The following is a 21,660-nucleotide window of genomic DNA, read 5'->3' as shown; positions in this document are numbered from 1 at the left end:
GAGTTGCTTAGGAGACCCCGCGTTGGCAATATTTAAAACAAGTGCCTGGAAAGGACCTATTGCCGGTACACCTCTGACACACTGTAGGATTCCAGATCCATTAGACAAACAGATTCATAATAATTTCCTAGTAGGGATTCTGGGTATTCTAAATGTCGCTTCATTCCAAAGAGAAAAAATTAATGAACTATTTTGATTTAGTATCTTTGTCGCTTACTTTTTCTGTCCCAGGAATTTGGATGATTCAGATTTTTCCCGGTTTTCATTTGTAAATGACTCCTTATTTTTGTGTTGTTACAGTGAATCTTTATAAAAATGTTTATTTATATGCTTATCTTTTCCTTATACTTTCTGCCTTTCAGAAACATGTTCAAAATCAGAGGTAACAATTGAAAATGGATTTTTTTCTGAATATGAGCCTACATATTCCTTAAATAAAGAAACACAGTATCAATGTAAACCAGGGTATGTAACACCAGATGGTAAAACTTCAGGACAGGTTACATGTCTGGAAAGTGGATGGTCACCTCAACCCACATGTATTAGTGAGTAATTTATTATGTTCCTATTCATTATGCTGATGGCTATTGAACCAAAGTGTACTCTAAGTTAATTCTTTTCTGGGGGGAGGGGTTGACATGATTCCCATTTGAAAAGATAAATGAAAAAAGATGTAATTTTTTGCCTTTTAAGAGTAATCACTTATACAGCGTAGTAGCAGGACATCTTTCAGTTTACGTTATTTTCCACTTTAAAACATCCTGTGATTTGGAAACGAGTCAGGGAGCCTTATGTGTATTCTCCTGGAAACTCACTTACTTTTGGCTGGCAAAATATATTTGTGCCTATTCCTGCTTTTAGGTGATCAGACTTTGATGACAGAATCTTTGTTTCTAGACATGAAAGTAATGTTTGTAAGTGAAGATGTGGGTCCATAGTGCAGAATTTTAATTAAAGTATGGAGTTTATGGTTGACATTCCAGGGTAGCCCACTTTAAAAATCCTCTCCTTTAGAAAATGTTCATAGACATCTAGTTAGTGGAGAAGGAATACTGCTAGATGGTGCCAAATACAGCTGTGTTGAAAGATTTCCCTGTCCCTGGATGTTTATGAAGATTTCTATGAACAGTTTCCTCAGTTTATCTTATACTCCAAAGCTACACAGTGATAGTTTTGAACCTATATTTACATATTCACTTTAAAGGAAGTGGATATTTGAATATCCATTTGTACTGTTTTCATTTCCTTATTTTTTTCAATTTCCATGCTTACTATGGGCACTAGCCACAAAAAAAAATGATAAAAGTGGCTCCCATATAAAGTCATTTTATACTGAATGTTAGTTAGTTATCCATTGTAATACTTACTATGGAAGAGAAACACACTGTCTCTCTTCACTAGTATAGTTTTGCTTTGTTTTTTAAAGCTTTAAGGTAGCTGGCTCTGTAACACAGCATAAAATTTGAGATGAGTTACCTAATCTTTATGAACACACTGTAGCAAAAATTAAAACTTTTAACATTTTACTGTCATATAACTAATAATAAAAATAGTTATCTCTCCATTCAATCTTGGTAAGTTTAGAAAAATGAACAGCCATTAGGAAAATATTTGGGGAAGAAAATCAGCATGTGAGCTTTAGAAATTATGATGTTTTAAAGTAGAGTTTTATAGAATGTTTAAAAATTTACTTGCATTTTTGAAAACCAATCGTATTCAACTGATCCAGTTTTGTCTGGAATGTTTGTCACCTTGCTAGTGAATGTGGCATCTTAGTTCACCAAATCCTATTCCTCTCTGCTAGTTAAAATATGATGCACCTGTAATGGCCTATTTGATTACAAGCATGGCATAAACACATAAGTATAACTGATTGAGAAAAGTGTTCGTAGAAAAATTTTTTCAGAGTGTTTAAGTGATAAGGAAAATGCTGTGTAGAAACATATTTTTTCAATGTTTTATCACTGGTATTCTTAATTTAATATGATACTGAATTTACTAGCACAAGCTAATTGATAAAGGTTTTTTTTACCTCCTTGGGATGAGACTTAATTACATCGTCCATTAAATAATATTAGAATTGAAATCTTCAATTCTGTTATGCATTAGAATCTTGTGACATGCCAGTATTTGAGAATGCCAAAGCCAAAAGCAGTGGCACGTGGTTTAAACTCAATGACAAGTTGCACTATGAATGCCACGATGGATACAAAAGCCAAGATGGGCGCGCAGGTTCAATAGTGTGTGGTAACGATGGTTGGTCTCATAAACCAGTATGTTATGGTAAGTACCATTTTTCCAGGTATTTTTTTTTCAGGACTAACAAAATTAACAAAACGTGTTTAAGATATCCCGATTTGAACAAATTTGCATTATTTAAAGTCATTTTGGGGGCATCTGGGTCGCTCAGTGGGTTGAACCTCAGACTTTGGCTCAGGTCCTGATCTCACAGTTCTCAGGTGTAAGCCCCATGTGGGGCTCTATGCTGACAGTTCAGAGCCTGATGCCTGCTTCAGATTCTGTGTCTCATTCTCTCTCTCCACCCCTCCTACTCACACTCTGTCTCTCTCTCTCTCAAAAACAAATAATCATCTAAAAATAATTAATTAATTAAGTTTTAAGAAGTCATGATTAAAATCAAGGTGTCTTCTTCTGATTTACTGTAACCTGGGAGAAGAGGGTGTTTGAAAGCCCAAGGACCATTATCTCTCTTTAACACAGTGTTTCCTATGGGCCATATATACATGATAGGTTTATAAACAAAGAATAATTTTGTTTGTTATTCTAAATGCAGGCTATCATATTATTTAAAACTGGGTTCTTTGGGGCGCCTGGGTGGCGCAGTCGGTTAAGCGTCCGACTTCAGCCAGGTCACGATCTCACAGTCTGTGAGTTCGAGCCCCGCGTCAGGCTCTGGGCTGATGGCTCGGAGCCTGGAGCCTGTTTCCGATTCTGTGTCTTCCTCTCTCTCTGCTCCTCCCCGTTCATGCTCTGTCTCTCTCTGTCCCAAAAATAAATAAAAAACGTTGAAAAAAAAAAATTTTAAAACTGGGTTCTTTGAGTGTATGCTATAAGAAAACCAAAATTGTAGTTTCTTACAATTTCCTCAGCTATTTTGCTCCTGAGTTTCTGCTTTTACACCTTCTGCCTTGAGTGTTAATTTCTGCAGACCCTGAGAGAAGCTCTTTATTTTAGGAATTTAGCTTATTTTTATTTGGGAATGTCACGAATGTCACAAACTTGACAAATTTGAAGGTATAATTTTACACATTCGTAAATTGAATCAGAATAATCAATAATTTCTTAATAGATAGTATAAACGTTTAATAAGAATAGATAATTGGGTATTACATAAATACTGAGGATGCCTAGAATATGCCTAACTATTTGGCTTTGAACATGGTTCCTTATTTTGTTTCATTTTTCAGTTTGGTTTCTGTACTAATATAATATAATCAATATAAATTAAGCTATTTTAATAGTTTCTTAGAAACTGTTAGAAATGTCTCCTGTGTGTTCTGGTTGTCCAATTATATTTACATTAAACAAAATCCTAATCTTATTTAGTGCAATTTTAAAAACGTAGCATCAGGATTTTTTTTTTTTAATGTGAAAGAATGTTTCTGTTTTGGGAGTACAAAATAATATAGCATTTATTTTATAAATGTCAGTTATAAAATCAGATCCAGTGTAAGCAAGTTGACCTTCCAAATACATTTTCAGGGTACATATGTTGCTCTTCAATGCCTTAATATTTCTCAGGGTCCCCTATGAATTTAGAGGGCATAGAAAACCTAATATGTAAAATTTTCTGTGGCTCCTCTGTATAAGCGGTACCCAGCACCTCATTTTTATACGACACATATAAAATTTACTTTGCCAATGATTAATTTTATATTCTCACCAAATTATTTGAACATTTTTATAGAAATAGAATGCAAGATTCCTGAAATAGAAGATAACTTAAATACTCAGCCCAAAAAAGACAAATATAGAGTCGGAGATGTGTTGAAATTCTTCTGCAGACAAAGACTTAAAAGAGTTGGACCAGATTCAGTTCAGTGTTACGACTTTGGATGGTCCCCTAATCTTCCAACATGTAAAGGTGAATATTTATCTTCTAATTGCTACAACAAGAAATAGGATTTTTGAAACCAACATTTTTATGTTTTTGTTTCTCTCACGCTAAATTTTCTGTTGGCTTCAAGTGTGTGTGTCTGTAATCTAATTCATTAAGCCAGGACATGTGTTGGGTAGTAGATATCTCAGATTTTCTTATTTAAGAAATTAATCTCCACTTGTTTCTTGAAATATGTAGTGGTAAAAGGCGAAAGATTTACACGATCTGAAGAGAAACCAGAGTATGATGTATGTAGTGGTAATAGCCATAGATACATGTGTTATGCCTTAATGTTTGTTACTTTTCCTTTTGACTACAATTCCACTGTTAATACTGGACACTTGGTATGGCATGGGCCTTCCCTCAACCTTCATCGAGTGTCTAAACAATATTCAAGTAATGTATAGTTAATTCAGTCCATTCAATCACATGTATGTCTTAACCAAAGTTAAAATATGTTGATAAAATGCTAGCCTCAAATGATGACTTTTTTTTCAAACAGTTTTGATAAACTTTTTCCATGGCATATGAATATTGTTAACATTTACATGACCATATTTAGTAATTGGTTTGCATACATCTCTAGAATATCTAGATTATTAAACACGTTTTCTGGGTTTCAATATACTACCAATATACTAGTTCAGTGTAATTAACAGTACTGGGTTGCGGTGCCTGAGTGGCTCAGTTGGTTGAGCATCTGAATCCTGATTTCACCTCAGGTCATGATCCCTGGGTCATGGGATCGAGCCCCATGTCGGGTTCCATGCTGAACATATAGAGCCTGCTTAAGATTCTCACTCCCTCTCTTTCTCCTCTCCCTTCTTATCCTCTATCTCTCTTTCTAAAATAATAATTTTGAAAAAAGAACTGGGAAACATGTTTCTTGTTTAAGCACTATTTGTTTTTCATTGCTTAAGAAGGCTATAATAAAGTACATTATAAATAATATAAAGAAAAAACTCTCCATTTTATTGTTTTTTAAGTTGTGAAATAGGTAATTTGATCATTATTTACACATTATTTCTCCTGTAGAGCAAACAAAAAGGTGTTCTCCACCTCCTCAACTCCTTAATGGGAACGTTAAAGAAACACAGAAAGAAAACTATGAACACAACGATTTGGTGGAATATGTGTGCAATCCTAGATTTCTGATGAAGGGTTTTAATAAAATTCAGTGTGTTGATGGATGGTGGACAGACTTGCCTATTTGTATTGGTAATGTATAAAATATATTCATATTTAAAATAAACCAACCTTTTATATTTATAGAAACACATAAATTATATTTTATAAATAAACATATTTTTCTGAAATTTTCACAGAGGTGGAGACTACATGTGGAGATATACCAGAACTTAATTATGGCTACGCTGTTCAGACTTCTAACCCTCCCTATCACCATGGAGATTCAGTGGAGTTCAATTGCAGAGAAGGATTCACAATGATTGGACAGAAATCAATTACATGTATAAGTGGATCATGGACCCAACTTCCTCAGTGCATTGGTGAGAAGACACTTCTCAAATAGACGGTCAACGAAATGTAATATTTTTATTGTACAAACTGTATCTGCAAACATAGTTTTGAAATTTAGATATATGCTTGAAAATGTCAGGTCTTAAATTATAATGATTGCTTATCACCTACAAAGGAAAAATATAAACTAGCAAGAGAGTCTGATCACCCTTTCTGTCCCTGAAATTAACATGCTTTTTAAGTGTGAAGCTAAATTTTACTTACAGTTATTCATATGATTTAAATCTGAGTATTAATCGCCAGGAAAATAGAAGCATATTTGCATAAATCCCATTTTCATTTTACGCGGCACTCTTGTTTTCAAGCCCTGGAAAACAGACAGTGTCAAGAAAGTGCCCACTTGCTACATCCCTATAGGAATCTTGCCTCTCTCAAAGCTTCTAAGGATTTCCCAGTCTGTTTCAAATGCGGCAGCAAGAAGTTGATGTGCCAAAGGGTGGGTGAGCTGCAGACCCTCTGGGTTCGCAGTATAAGTCAGTCAAAGGAGGCAGTCAGGGTGGGGCCAGGAAACAAACCTGATTGTTGGACTTCACTCTGGTTGATGCACGTGCATCATCCTGACCTTTGGATGACCAAGTCTTTGATGACTAGCTGGGAAAATATTGGGGGCCCTTTTCCTTTTTCCCTTGGAATGAGTTCTTTCCTACAGTTTTCTTGGGTCCTACATTCAAAGAGAGTCCTGGATGTCCAATCTTACTTATTCACCAGATGTCTAGGCATTAATTGTTCCAAGGAGAAGGTAGGGCTTAGGCTCATGTTCCATGAGAGCAGAGATTGACACCTGTTTTGTTCACGATGTATTCCCAATATACAAAGGACCGGTGAACATACAGCAGACATTAAATAGGAGTTTGTTGAATGAACCATTAGGTTTTGTTGCTTTTTAATCCTTACATTTTTGCTAGACACATTCCCATGAGAAGTATTGCCAGTCCTTCAAGACCAAATTTCATCTTTGTCGTCTTCTATCTCCACAAACGATTTCCCCTCATTTTATATGGGGGAAAACCCAAGGTTGTAACAGGCATGAAAACTCTCAACTTTTCACTCTTATACTAAAACATCTATTTCATTTATTAGTCTTTTTAGATCTCAGATTTGCCTTTCCAAGGTTAATCTTCGACCTATCTTCAAGTTTACCATAATCCACTTTTAACTATCATAGACCTTACTCCAATTTTCTCCTCTCAGTGTTGATTTTGTACCTCTAGCTAGTCTAGCTTTTCACTCTTCTCAAAATGTTTATTTTCTCGTAAGAATCAAGGAACTTCTTTCAGAAACCAGTCAATCATAGGACCATGACAACACCCACTACCACTCCTTTTGACTATGGGTGAGTTACTATCACCTGAAGAAAACCTTGTTTTCTCTTCCTCAACACTGAGGACAAGCCCTAAAACCAGAATTTATTTTCAGCCTCTAGTGTGTTTTGAATTATTCCCCTTTGTTTTATTTTTTATTGTATTACAAAATCATTACTTCTTTGGGCACTTATTAAAAAATCCAAAGACCTACATCAATTGATATTTTATCAACTTGGCAGAGTACTCCAGGCTGCATTGAATTTTTGAAGTATGTAGTTGTATAAAAAGTTGTTATACTCGTATTAGAGTCAACAAAATTGACTCTTACAATATTATTGAATTATAGGTTGACCTGATGTATAAAATAGTATTTCAAAGATTGGAAGAGTATATACAGTAAACAGTTTGTGACTTGAAGCACCCAATTTCTTAGTCCAAGTATTTGTCCCATTTTAGTGATCATGCAAAAGATCTGCTTAAGTGTTCACATTTTACATAATACATCTTAGATGTGTTTATTAAATTACCCTAAGTGAAGGGGCACCTGGGTAGCTCAGTCGGTTAAGCATCCGACTTTGGTTCAGGTCATGAACTCACGGTCAGTGAGTTCAAGCCCCGCGTCAGGCTCTCTGATGACATCTCAGAGCCTGGAGCCTGTTTCAGATTCTGTGTCTCACTCTCTCTCTGACCCTCCCCCGTTCATGCTGTCTCTCCCTGTCTCAAAATTAAGTAAACATTAAAAAAAAATTTTTTTTTAATTACCCTAAGTGAAAAAATATATTCATTTTTCTGAAACAAAAATATTTTCTGATATTTAAACTATCAGCTTCATATATTCTATTTCCACAGATAAATAGGAGACCAAATTTAACCAGGTGATGACTGTTTAGTGTGTAAATCATCCAAAAAAGTGAGCCTCTTAATGCCTTTCTAATCCCCAACATCCAGGCTGTATTTATGGCAGACATTTTCTCTGAAATTTCAAAGCCTGGACACGGGACTTATGTTCAGACATAATAAATAGCCCATCACATGCAATATGATCAGGAATGGCTTGGTTGGTGGGACTTACGGGCATAAATTCTAATTTCGATATACTATTGAGTCTAAGCTATTGTTCTGCATTAACTGCTTTGATTCTTATAAGTAGTCTTTTCAAGGCAATATTTTCATTTTCTAGCAACAGATGAACTTCAGAAGTGTAAATACAGCTTAACTATACGTGACGTAAATCCATTTAAGACCGAATTTGATCATAATGAGAACATACGTTACAAATGTAGAGGAAAATTAGAACAGAAGCACTCAACGTGCATAAATGGAAGATGGGATCCTGAACTAACCTGCACAGGTAAGCTCTTGTTTATAGTACTTTCAAAATCTTATTCTATTTCTTCCTAACTTGCCAAAGCAGTATTTGGGCATCTTTTAAACATGTTTAGCTATTTATTATTACAAATAACTTTGAAGCCAGAAGGGAATTTAGAAACTAACCACAACATCATTTCTAGATATTAAGTGCATCAGTGCTTCAGTCCCCTATAAAACAACCCACCCAGAAACTTGATGGCCTCAGATTAACGCCGATCGGGTATCTTTAAGAAATAGTGATTTGGTTTTCTTTGAGGCTGAGGAGAGCACAAAGATGGCATCCCCTGGTCCACCTTCCCTGAGGGCACCTCGGTGGCCCCCAGATGTGTGGCAAATCTCAAGTCCACCCCTCAGGCTACCGGTCTAAGACAGATAATTAGGCTTTTTCCCCAGAAAGTCTGGGCTGTGTTTCAGGCTGCTTTGTAGTGCCCCGGAGGTAGTGGCCCACGAAGAGTTATCTCTCAGATTGTTGTAGTGCGTTGCAGGCCCCAGAAATGCAAGCCCCTCTGGCCACTAGAGCCTGGGGATCAAGGAGTGTGCCCTCCGTGGGCTGAGCATGCTGGCCAGCTTTAGCGAGGCAGCAGAATGCAGGGCTGGGGCCCGCTCGCCGGCTTTGATGAAGCCACAGGAGAACCCTGGGCTGGAGTGCACCCACTGGTGCCATCAAGGTAGAGAGAAAGTGCAGACATGGCACCTGCCGGAGATTTAGTTGCCAGACCAACCTCTGGTAAAATGTATCAAGAGGAAGTAGAAATTAAGATTATTAGGACAAAAATGCTTAAACAAGCAGATATAGAAGAGAATAAATCCTTGAGAATACATTGAAAAAATATGCCAAGATAATGAAAACAGAAATAAGAAAACAACTTTTGATTAAATATAAAATACTCCTGCATCTGTCTAAAGATAGAAATAGAAAATATGACCATATTAGTCAGCATGAATGAATTCTATTCCGTCAACAATTTCTCTGAATTGAATACAAAGTGTCAGATAATTGGAAGGACTCAGGAGACTTCCCAAAGTACAGTCACATAAGGTCTTTAACGAAATAAATGCATGGCAGGAGAAAGCAAAACGTAGGTATCATAGAGAGGTCCAAAAGCCTCCAGGGTTAGCCGTCCAGAGTCTTCCCTCAGTGGAACAGGACATCTTTGTCTCCAGGTTATGAACCGCCACGATACATGTGAGGTATCTCTGCTTTATGGGAGCTCAAACTCAAGTTTGCAAGGGAATCTTGTATACCTTGCTGGTCATAGAAGTAAAGTCAGGCTGTCTAATCCGTTAAACAGGGTGCATTTCATCATCTGTGTATCTCTAAACAGTGTCGGCAACCTAGTCAACAGTATCTCCAGAGAGTTTTGAACTTCAAACGACACACTGTTAATCACTAGTGACCATATCTAATTCATGTCTTGGCCAGGAACTTGTATCATATAATTGATTACGTGTAATTCTTCTTGTGGCTAATTATTTTCCATTCCACATCTTATAAGGGTTTTAATGCAATCACAATACATTTGATTATAGATAGCTGTAAAAAGATCCTAATATCAGTATTTACTTAGTGCCTGTTACTGAGTGGATGATTCAGTTAGTACATCGTAATGGTTAGAAATAATTAAAAGAAGTTTTACATAAATTATGCACGATTTATCACAGAAGGAATAAAAGGAAGATACTACCATTAAGACCACGTGTGATGTATTAAAGCGCTCTACAAGCTGAAGAGCATCACATATTTAAGCATAACCTTATTATTTGATTGTTTATGATACATTATTATTGGGCTTTCTCTTTAGTATTTTTAACTTCTGATTTTCATCACGAAATCTAATTTTCATATTTGTAGAAGTACAAATGCAGTCATGCCCACCTCCACCTCAGATTCCCAATGCTCACAATATGGCAACGACGGTAAATTATCAGGATGGAGAAAAAGTATCTGTTGTCTGTCAAAACAATTATATAATTCAGGATGCAGAGGAAATCGTGTGCAAGGATGGAAGATGGCAGTCAATACCACACTGCGTTGGTCAGTAATGCATAACTTGCTTTGTAACATTCTTTCAAATGAGGTTAATACTCCCCTGTGCTTTGTGTAAATGAACAAGATAAGGACCTTTCTGTCTATTTCACTTTATCTTGAAACAGTAAATTGCAATCTAAGTATACAAATCAATCGGCATTCTTTCACTTCTACTATCAAAGAAACAGACAAAAACTTTGGGTTACTGTGTAAATACCATAGAAAATTTGTTTGTAAATACCATAGAAAATTTCACTCGTGATGAACAGGACAAGAATGTGGGGGCAGAGTGAACAAGCAGATACTACTGTAGATTTGATGGAGACATAAGCTTGCAAATTTCAGATGTTTTTTAGTTTTTCAGTAATTTAATTTTTCAGACTATCCTTATTTTAAAACCTCACCTAGTATTTGATTACATTTTTCAATTTAAACATTGATCTCTGTTGTTTATACAGAAAAAAGCCCATGTCCTCAACCACCTCAGATAGAACATGGAACCATTAAATCATCTCAATTTTCAGAAGAGATGGACGAAACATTGAAACCTGAGGTTTATGTACATGGCACCAAATTAAATTACATTTGCGAGGATGGTTTCAGGATATCTGGAAAAGATGAGATAACGTGCCACATGGGAAAATGGAGTTCTCCACCTCGGTGTGTAGGTGAGGACAGTATGCAAACCACAATTCTATTTTCGATATAATCCATTAAGCATAATCAATTGTCAAATTCGTGAGAAAGAATCCTTTAGATTTCTAAATATACAAACTCATTTATAGCTAAATATCTAAAATCATTTATATATTCATGTACCTTACCAGCAATTTTTGCACAATCAAATCTATCCTCTTTGTGGTAATTTCATTGACTCATTACAGACTCACTTTGAATTCTGGCAATTGTTTAATGAAAACTAGATGTGTAGTACAACTAAACCTCTCTGTCCGTATACATACCGCCTATTCATATTCCTACCCATTTATATATGGAACTTGTACTGATTGCTTTGCCATGAGTTTTTATAAATTTCTTTTGTTTTTCCTATAATGTCATGTGAGTTCTTACAACACATGGTACATAAGATGATTGATTCTCAATGCTCTTCTTTTTATTATTCACTATTAGTTTGAGAAACACTGATAGTGTCTTTCATAAATATATTGACATTTTTATCTTTTTATTTTTATTATTTAAGTTTTAGTTTAAATTCCAGGTAGATAACATGCAGTGTAATATTAGTTTCAGTTGTAGGATATGGTGATTCAACACTTCCATACAACACTCGATGCTCATCACAAGTGCCCTCCTTAATCCCCATCACCTGCTAAACCCATCCTCCCACCCACCTCCCTTCTGGTAACCGTCACATTGTTCTCTATAATTAAGAGTCTGTTTCTCGGTTTGCCTCTCTCCCTCTTCCCCCCACCACCCCCCTTTGCTCATTTGTTTTGTTTCTTAACTTCCACATATAAGCGAAATCATATGTTATTTATCTTTCTCTGACTCATTTCGCTTAGCATTATATTCTGTAGCTCCGTCTGTGTCATTGCAAATGGCAAGATTTCTTTCTTTTGTGACTGAGTAATATTCCATTGTGTATTTGTACCCCCTCTTCTTTATTCATTCATCTATCAGTGGACACTTGAGCTGCTTCCATATGTCGGCTATTGGAAATAATGCTGCTATAAACATCAAGGCACATGAGTCCCTTTGAAGTAGTATTTTTGTATTCTTTGGGTAAATATCTAGTAGTGCAATTGCTGGATCATAGGGTAGTTCTACGTTTAACTTTTTGAGGAATCTTCACCCTGTTTTCCAGAGTGGCTGCACAAGTTTGCATTCCCACACCAACACTGCAGGAGGGTTTCCCTTTCTCCACATCTTTGCCAACACCTGTTGTTTCTTGTGTGTTGATTTTAGCCTATCTGACAGGTGTGAGGTGATATCCCATTGTAGTTTTGAATTGCATCTCCCTGATGATCAGTGATGTTGAGCATCTCTTTATGTGTCTGTTGGCTGTCTGTATGTCTTCTTTGGATCTATGTCTGTTCTTGCCTTCTGCCCATTTTTAACTGGGTTACGGTTTGGGGGTGTTGAGTTTTATAAGGTCTTTATATATTTTGGTTACTAACGCTTTATCAGTTACATCATTCACAAATATCTTCTCCCTTTCTGTAGCTTGTCTTTTAGTTTTGTTGATTGTTCCCTTCACTGTACACGAGTGTTTTATTTTGATGTAATCCCAATACTTTATTTTTGCTTTTGTTTCCCTTGCCTCAGGAAACCAATCTAGAAAGAAGTCGCTATGGCTGATAATGTACTGACATGTTTAGTTTCAAATTCCTACTCAGGTTGTCAACTGGATACATCAGAATGATGGTTTTGGGAAGCATTTGCACACCATCTCCGTGATATAATTGCAGATCCTGTGTTATTTTTTTCAAATAAACTGCCAAATATGGCAACCAATGCATAAAATTAAGTTTCAGTTTTAGTAAAACATGGAGTCATTCTTTCTTTGTCTCTTTCTTTTCTTAGGACTTTCTTGTGAGCCACCAGACTTGATTCCACATGGTATTCTATCTCACGTATCAGACAGTTACCAATATGGGGAAGAAGTAACATACAAATGCACCAAAGGTTTTGAGATTAATGGACCTGCATTCATAAGATGTATAGGAGGAAAATGGTCCCATGCACCAGAATGCAAAAGTATAGTGTATTTAATTTTACTCTACGATTGATAAATATTCTTAATTCAGAGCATAAATGGTACAAACATGAAACTAGGCAGTAATTCCAGAATTTAACAAGGTATCTCTGGGAAGCTGTGGATTCTAGTAGAGAATTAATAGCCGTAGTAATAATAAAAGTGTGACAGCATGAGCCAAATTATTTCACTTTCATGTCACCGTGTGTGCACATTAGACCTCCTGTGATACACATCCTCAGACTTCTCATCTGTGTTCCTGTGTCACAGCTGGTCCCTGCTCATCAATCCCATCATTATTCAATTTACTGTTAGTTTGTCAGTTATCTCCTTGTATGTATATAGTTTTCTGAGATGTTTGACATGAATAAAGGTAACAGATTTTGACAGAGGTGAAAATACAAATACATAAGGTAGATGGCTTGTATGGGAAAGAAAGAATTTGAATGTAAGAAGTGTGATCTCAAGCATTACATGTATCCATATCTCTTCAGACTTACGATGTCATCATCCCCATGTTATACTTTGATAAACATAGGACTATTCAATATAATATAAGGAAGACTTCTAACATATTTTTTCAAGGTATAAGAAAAATTTTGCAAGGTATTCATTGGTTCGATGTGTACCTATTATTCTACATTATAGTTATTAGCCATTATGTATTTTAAAATATTTTCTGAACAAGTACATATTCTTTTTCTTTCAGACACGGATTGTTTTAGCTTACCCGACTTCGGTAATGCCACACCCATAGGCCAGAAGAAGACGTTCTATAGGTCAGGAGAAAAAGTGACTTATAAATGTCCAAATAATTACCTTTTGGATGGACCAAATACTATCCAGTGTATTAACAGCCAATGGATAGGAAAGCCAATATGCAGAGGTACTTCAATGAAATTTTGAAACCTATTTGTCAAAATGTCTTCACTAATATAATGTGCAATTCCTTCTAAGAGCACTTACGAAATGGACATGGATTATTCTTTGAGGCCAGGTCGAAGAAGTTTATGTTTTAACATAAAGGGATATAATTGTGTACTCAGTGGTCAATCTGAGAGCCCAGTGGTTCTCAAACTGTGGTCTCTGGAAGAACAGAATCAGCATCTTCTGGGAAATGGTTAGAAACGCAAATGTGAATTCACAGGCTTGCTCAGACCTGTGGTGGCAAAAACTCTGGGGCTGCAACCCTGAAAGTGTCTTAACAATTCCCAAGGGATTCAGTGTATACTCCAGTCTACGAGCCATACCTATAGCCTGTTACATTTACGTCCACCTGAATCTCACTGGTGAATTATACATTATGCATTGAAATGTCCTTAAGTGTTTGCAAAAAAGAATCCTTGAAGGCTGTTTTTGTCAATTATACATTTATTTTTCTGTTATTTTGCCACTCATCTCCTGTTTGGACTCTCAGTTAATCATCTTTTTCCTTCAGCTCTGGTATTCTTCAAAGCGTGTTAATTCTTCATTTATTCTCTAAGGAAGTGGCTGCTGTGTTTATTTCTCTAAGGGCCTAAAATTACATTCATAAACAGGATAATTGCAAGCCAAATTCTGATGTCGAATAATCTTTTTATTTTGATTTTCTTGTGGTTTGTAAATTCATTTTGAAAATATATAATTTGGAAGAGAGATTTGACTAGACCCTAAGGGATATGTCCAGAAAAACTCTCAGTTTCATAGAAGTTTAAGTCTTATAAAATAAAAGATATTGCTTTATCTCCTTTTCTTCAATCTTATATGTAAATTTCTTAAAATTAGCAGCCTTTCATGACAGATTAACTGTTGATTTAAAATCCTCTTAGAGATCTATTTGGAATCCCATTCGTTGATTTGCTATTCAAAATGACCATTATGTTAGAGATGCGACTTTTTTTCTTTCTATTCAGATATTTCCTGTGGGAATCCACCCAGAGTGAAAAATGCTATTATACTGGATGAGATGTCTAAGTATCTACCTGGTCAGAGGGCACGTTATGAATGCATCATACCTTTTTACCTGGTTGGGGGCAGAGAAGTGACATGTTCAAATGGGAACTGGACACCACCACCTCAGTGCGTAGGTAAAGTGTTTTATTTCCCTTAAAATATTCTCTTTAACTATTAAGAGATAATTTCAGGGACTAAATATGTTAATATAAATATATAATGAAGTAGTTATTTTGGTTCATTTTTTAATCACAAATAAAGTGGTGTTGCTTAAAATCCAGTTTTTTCTTTCAGTGGACTTTTTTGTGGATGTATTTATTTTATGAAAGATTTGACCAGATTAGGACAGCTGGAATCATGGAAAATTCTCTCTGTGTTAAGCATTAAGACACTCGGTTATTTCCTGAGGAATAAGTGTATTAAAGATACATTGAGGACATTTGACAGCTCTATGAAATTCCACTTGGAGACATGGAATCCGCAGCTGGGGCGTGATCCCAGAATTTGATACAAATTTGGGCTTCTTCAGCGTGTGGATTATATTTAAAGGAAGGTTACTAGTTGGGCTCAACCCAGGAATTAGTGTATACTGAAGAAAAAGTCTGAGAACTCAATCATAGGACACTCCAGCATTTAGAGTTTACGAAAGAGGGAAGCCAACAAAGGCGATATTATAGCCACTTGTTTTCAAATCCACTTTCGCCTGGCATATATATTTTCCAGTCTTTTACTTTGATCCCACCTATGTTTTCACGTTTAAAGCGAGTTTCTTTAGACGCCAGACGGTCGGTTCTTGTTTACGTGTGCACTCTGCCATTTCAGTCTTTTCACTGAAGTATTTAAACCACTTACACTTAAAGTAGTTTTTGATAGATTAGGGGCTGTGTCAGGCATTTTACTGTTTGTTTTGTGTTTCCTGTTTCTCACTTCCATTTCCTTTCTTCTCATCACTGTAGATTTTTTGAAACATCTTAAAATAATATTATTTTGACACCTCTATATTGTTTGGGGGCATATCTCATTGTATAGTTTCATTAGTGGTTGCCCTAATATTAAGATGTACATAGATAGCTTATCACTCCTCCCGGAATTGACATTTTACCACTTCAAGTGAAATGTGGAAACCTTACTTCCATTTAGGTCCATTTATCCTCCCCACATTTTATTTTATTTTACTTTTTTGTTTTTTTTTTTTTAAGTAGGCTGCACAGCCAGCGTGGAACCCATTGTGGGGCTTGAACTCACCACCCTGAGATCAAGACTTGAGCTGAGATCAAGAGTCAGGTGCTTAAGTGACTAAAACCCTCAGGCACCTCTTACCCTCCCACATTTTAAACATAAATACCTTTTGGTGGGGGGGGGGGGGGATAAATGTTAAGTGTTTCTTCTACATAGGTTGAGCACTATAGGAAATGATACAATGTTGCCCAAACATCCAATATAACAAACTCCTTAGGAAAAAGAGTCTATTATATTTACCCTTATTTCTCTCAGTTGCCTTGTTCTTTCTTCCTGCATGAAGTCTCAGTCCTCCTTCTGTTATCTTTTCGGTGCTATTTGAAGAATTCCTTTAGCAATTCTTAAAAGTAGATCTGCTGGAGATATTTTCCCCCTTTTCCATTGTCTCAGAACGTCTTTATTTCTCCCTTGTATCCTAAGGATGGCATCACTGGATGTTGCATTCAGAGATGACAGTTTCTTTTCTTCTAGCACTTGAGAAACGTTGTCACTTCTCTCTGGATCCATGGACACAGATGAGAACCCCACGGACACTTGAACCCTTTTTCCCTTAGAGGTTTGCCTAATTTCTGTGTAGCTGCTTTTGAGATTTTTCCTTTTCTTTAGTTTCCCTCAGTTTGATTATGATGTATCTTGGCTTGAATTTCTTTAGGATTATCCTGTTTGGCTTTTTCAGTATGAATGTTTATGCCTTGTGCCCAACATGGGAGATTTTCAGCCATTATTGTTTGAGGGTTTTTTGTTTGTTTGTTTGTTTTCATCTCTAACCCCTTTCTTTTCCCTTTCTGGTTGTCCAGTCTTTTGCTATACTCTTACTGGTCCCTGAAGCCCTGTCCACTTTTGTTTGTTTTCAAAGTGAGTAGTCTGTATTCTATATTCGAGTTTATTTATCCTTCTGTCATGTGTAATCCATGATAGAGCCCATCCAGTGAGGATTTTTAAAAATCCATTATTCTATTTTTCTGTGCTATAATTCCCATTGGATTTTGAAAAACCATCACTAAATAATTCCATTATCTGTTTCATCTCAGTGTTGCCATGTGTTGATTATCTTTACTCTTTTGAGGTTTTCCTGGTCTTTGGCATAATGAGTGATGTTTTTCTCTCTTTTTTTAAAGGTGTATTTATTTTAGGAAAATGAGCACTCATTCCAGTGTGTGAGCAGGGGAGGGGCAGAGAGAGGGAGAGAGAATCCCAAGCAGGCTCCTCTCTGCCAGCACAGAGCCCAACACAGGGCTCAAACTCACGAACCGTGAGATCGTGACCTGTGCGCAAATCAAGAGTTGGATGCTCAACCCACTGAGCCACCCAGGCACCCCTATAATGAATGATTTTCAGTTGTATTCTAGACATTTTGGATATTATACTTTAAGGCTCCGGATTTTATTGACATCTCTTATTTATCAGGCCTCCAAAACTGCCAGAGTGCAAGTCCAGATTTCCCACTTGACCTCCACTGACACCATGGAAAGTGGAGAGGCGTCTTGTTCCCTGAGTGTGGATAGAAGTCTGGGCACCTCACTTGGCCTGTGTTGATCACTGTTGATCTCTGAGCAACACGTGGAGAGGAATGGTCATGGTTTCTTGATGATGTTTTTTCGGAGTTATTCGAATACTGTAAAAAATACTTCTGTCTTGTTAGAATACTCCTTTCCTGGGCCTTTGGCTAAAGAGAGCAGGCAATTCTTGGATTTTTTTTTTTTTTTCCATGAACTTGATATTGTTTCTGGGTTCCAGTCTTCTTCAGTGCTCAGTCCAGGATCCATAGAAGAGACAATGAAAACCCAAATTCACTAACTACAGTGTAATTCCTTGAATCCCAAGGTCTCTGATGAGATCGATATCTACTCTGCATCTTCCATAATCCCTTTTATTGTTTTTTATGATACGTTCAGGGTTTTTAGTTTTACTTAGCAAAGGGATTAGCAGAAATGTTTCTACCTCACCTTGTCCAGAATAGGAGGCCAACAATTCCCTTTCACATTATACAAATTTGTAATTCTTTGACTTAATTAAAGCTGATGTTTCTTTTGTAATAACAATGAAAGTCAATACACAGTGACTTGAGATCCAATAGACACTACAATATGTTGTAACTAATGAGAAAATTTCTTTGTGTATATTAGCTCTCCATCTGTCTGGCATTTATTCACTAGGGAAAATGTTTTTTAATACCAGAATACTACAAAGCAGACAATTTGTTAATGCTTTGTGTGTGCTTTCATGTGGGATAAAAGGAAGTGCTTAAAAGTGTTCTTCTCAGTTTAAGTGATTAGAATTTCTCCAATGAATCATTTCTGTCAGCAGAAATCACCAGTCTTGATGTTGTATACTGTGCTATATTTTTATTTGCTTTACTTTACCCTGTTTTTCTTTGGATGTTCAATAAATCAAATAATATTCTTTTTTAGACCCTAAAGAAAAATGTGGGCCCCCTCCGGCTATTGACAATGGAGACATGACCACATTCCTAACATCAGAATATGCTCCAGGGTCATCTGTTGAGTACCAGTGCCAGTCCTTGTATGTGCTTGAGGGAAACAAGGTCATCACATGCAGATATGGACAGTGGTCAGAACCGCCAAAGTGCTTGGGTAAATATCTTAATATTCACCTGGATCCTGGGAAAATCACTATAATGAGAAAGGTGTTTTGCTTTATTAACAGATTATTCATGGATTAACCACAATCATTCTATCAAATGTTTGACTACCAAATATTAATATGTGAAGAAATAAAATTAGGGGCGCCTGGGTGGCGCAGTCGGTTAAGCGTCCGACTTCAGCCAGGTCACGATCTCGCGCTCCATGAGTTCGAGCCCCGCGTCAGGCTCTGGGCTGATGGCTCGGAGCCTGGAGCCTGTTTCCGATTCTGTGTCTCCCTCTCTCTCTGCCCTTCCCCCGTTCATGCTCTGTCTCTCTCTGTCCCAAAAATAAATAAAAAAAAAAAAACAAAAAAAAGTTGAAAAAAAAAAAATTTAAAAAAAGAAATAAAATTAGAAAAAAGGTCTTATTCAAGCAACCACAGCACCAAAATATTCTTTAATGAAAGCTCTTCCTATTGTTATTGACATGATGCATCTTTCATTATAACATTTAATTAGCACACCTTAAACACAGTACCTCATTTTTACATCGTTAATCATTTAAAATGATTTACATCTATGTGATGGATTTTCAATGAACTGGTTGGAAAAGGTTTTGAGAACAAAGCCCTGGACCAGTGCAGACAATTCTACTTTGAAAGTCTGAAATTCTGTGGAAAATATTTGTTTACTACTTAATGCTTATGTTCATTTTTTTTAAATCTTCAGATGTTTGTATAGTATCAGAAGAAACCATGAGAAAACATAACATACAATTAGGATGGTCTTCTAAGAAAAAGAGATATTTCCAAACAAGGGAAACTGTTCAATTTCAATGTAATTCTGGATATCGTAGACAGACATCACAACAAACATTCCAAGCAACCTGTTGGGACGGGAAACTGACCTATCCTGTTTGTGTACAAAACATGGTTAAGATGCAGTCCTAAAATTAAAACATGTACATTTATTCAAATTTTCATGCTTATTTTGTCAGGTATTGTTAAACTCCTTTATATTCATATCAGAATCTGTGTTAAATATTTCATGGATGATGTAATTATAATCTGAGAAGTGAATAAATCACTTCTTAAGAGCACTTCATTAAAACTTGGCAAACCAAAATGCTTTGTGTCCTATTAAAAAAATATCTATGACAAGAAATGAGATTCAATCACTTCAGTGACGACTTCTATGCATCTTTCTCCTACCTTTCTCAAATCTTCCTCGGTAACTTCTGAGGCTTCCTGAGACCGTCCGTTTTGGAGGAAATGGGAGAAAAGGCTTTTCCATCTTCAAAATAGTTTCACTTCAAAAACACTTCAAAACCTAACTACGTCATACCTATGTTAACACGATGTAAGTAGTTATTACTTACTTTTGCTTATCTATCAAAAGAAAGATATACCAAAAAAAGAATGGAATACATGATCTCCTACAAGATAACTCTCTAGCACAATGAAAATTAAAGAAAGAATAAAGGGAGATTAGAATCGAACTGGGTACATAACTATGATAACATGACATGAAAAGTAACAAAAAATCTGATGTCAAGTGTAAACACACACACAGTGTGCTTTGAACACTGAATAAATATTTATAAAACAAAGATTGTCAGGAAGCACAATAAAAAATTGACAGCAGAATTTAGAGAAACTAGGGTTAAGAGTAGCTGTTTAACTTCTTAAAACTAACCTGCATTCTCCATTGTATCTGTCTTTACTATACATCACCTTTGAACCACAAGAATATGTTGTTTTAAAATAAAGATAAAGTAAGGCAATACATGTTGAGAACTATGAAGACCTCTTTGGTAAAGATGTTCAAATCTAATGACATCTCCACGATTTTGTTGGTATAGAGAGTTTTGAACACATTCAACCACAAGAGTCTGAAATGCAATTTTTAAATTCATACATTTCAAACAACATAAACAGTTAAAATCAGTTGACCGAAAACATTTTTAACTTCTACAAAAACATGAAATTTTTAGGATGAAAATAAAGATATAATCAAGGTAAAAGTATTTTTTTTAATATATGAAATTTATTGTCAAATTGGTTTCCATACAACACCAAGTGCTCATCCAAGGTAAAAGTATCTTAAGGTGATATCTTCTTCCTTCATTTGCATCAAATCAAGTGGTATTCTCAGAATGAGAAACCAGGCTGTCTCTGCTGGAGCCGATTTATCTAAATCTGAATCACAAATGACAGTCAGTTTTCTCACATTTAAAGGAATATTGTTACAATCCACAAGTTATCTTTGATGTCAATATTGGTGTATATACTATTTCTCCAGAACCTTTCACCCAGAGCCTGTGGAATGTATCTACGACACTTGCCTTGTAACCAATATGGCCTATAACCAATTATTTTCATTTTTGGCTGCGAAATAGTAAATTTTAAGATTAATTCTAATATTTTTCTGCATTTATTGCCATTCCCATGTAAAGATGAGTGCTGATTTGCCAACTCCTTAATACTTTTACCTAAAAAGATTTGGTAAATCTTTATATTTGCTCTTTAATTTCCAATTTTTGGAGTAAGGACTTGATAAGGCCACCTTCTGATGGCTTTAGAGATATTCTTTCTTTTTCTTTTTCTTTTTTTAAAAGTTGTATCAGTGGGGAGCCTGGGTAGCTCAGTTGGTTGAGCATCTGACTAGATTTTGGCTCAGTTCATGATCCCAGGGTCATGGGATTGAGCCCTGGGCTCCAGCTCAGCCTCTGTGCTGAGTGTGGAGCCTGTTTAAGATTCTTGCTCTCTCTCCCTTTGCCCCTCTTCCACCCATTGAGTTTGCACTCTCAAAAAAATAAAATAATAA

General features: G+C 36.1%; 1 protein-coding gene across 3 annotated transcripts in view; it reads left to right on the top strand.

Annotated features, from left to right (window-relative positions):
* CFHR1 (complement factor H related 1) overlaps positions 1 to 19,959 on the top strand; it is a 28,465-nt gene extending 8,506 nt beyond the window's left edge. The window contains exons 2-14 of one of the 3 annotated variants that reach the window (XM_058700285.1): positions 363 to 545; positions 2,110 to 2,283; positions 3,929 to 4,105; positions 5,156 to 5,338; positions 5,446 to 5,628; positions 8,150 to 8,314; positions 10,187 to 10,369; positions 10,822 to 11,031; positions 12,908 to 13,081; positions 13,789 to 13,965; positions 14,972 to 15,145; positions 18,662 to 18,844; positions 19,564 to 19,959. In XM_058700285.1, the coding sequence (XP_058556268.1) occupies positions 363 to 545; positions 2,110 to 2,283; positions 3,929 to 4,105; positions 5,156 to 5,338; positions 5,446 to 5,628; positions 8,150 to 8,314; positions 10,187 to 10,369; positions 10,822 to 11,031; positions 12,908 to 13,081; positions 13,789 to 13,965; positions 14,972 to 15,145; positions 18,662 to 18,844; positions 19,564 to 19,784 (2,387 nt within the window). In that variant the 3' untranslated portion in view covers positions 19,785 to 19,959. Of the gene's footprint in view, positions 1 to 362; positions 546 to 2,109; positions 2,284 to 3,928; positions 4,106 to 5,155; positions 5,339 to 5,445; positions 5,629 to 8,143; positions 8,315 to 10,186; positions 10,370 to 10,821; positions 11,032 to 12,907; positions 13,082 to 13,788; positions 13,966 to 14,971; positions 15,146 to 18,661; positions 18,845 to 19,563 lie in introns of all 3 variants that reach the window. The other 2 variants (XM_058700283.1, XM_058700286.1) reach the window with 2 other exon arrangements.
* Positions 19,960 to 21,660: the final 1,701 nt, after the last annotated feature.

This window comes from Neofelis nebulosa, chromosome 15 (assembly GCF_028018385.1).
Source record: "Neofelis nebulosa isolate mNeoNeb1 chromosome 15, mNeoNeb1.pri, whole genome shotgun sequence".
NCBI lineage: Eukaryota > Metazoa > Chordata > Mammalia > Carnivora > Felidae > Neofelis > Neofelis nebulosa.
Note: the sequence above shows the minus strand (reverse complement) of the source record. Positions and strands in the feature narration are given on the sequence as shown.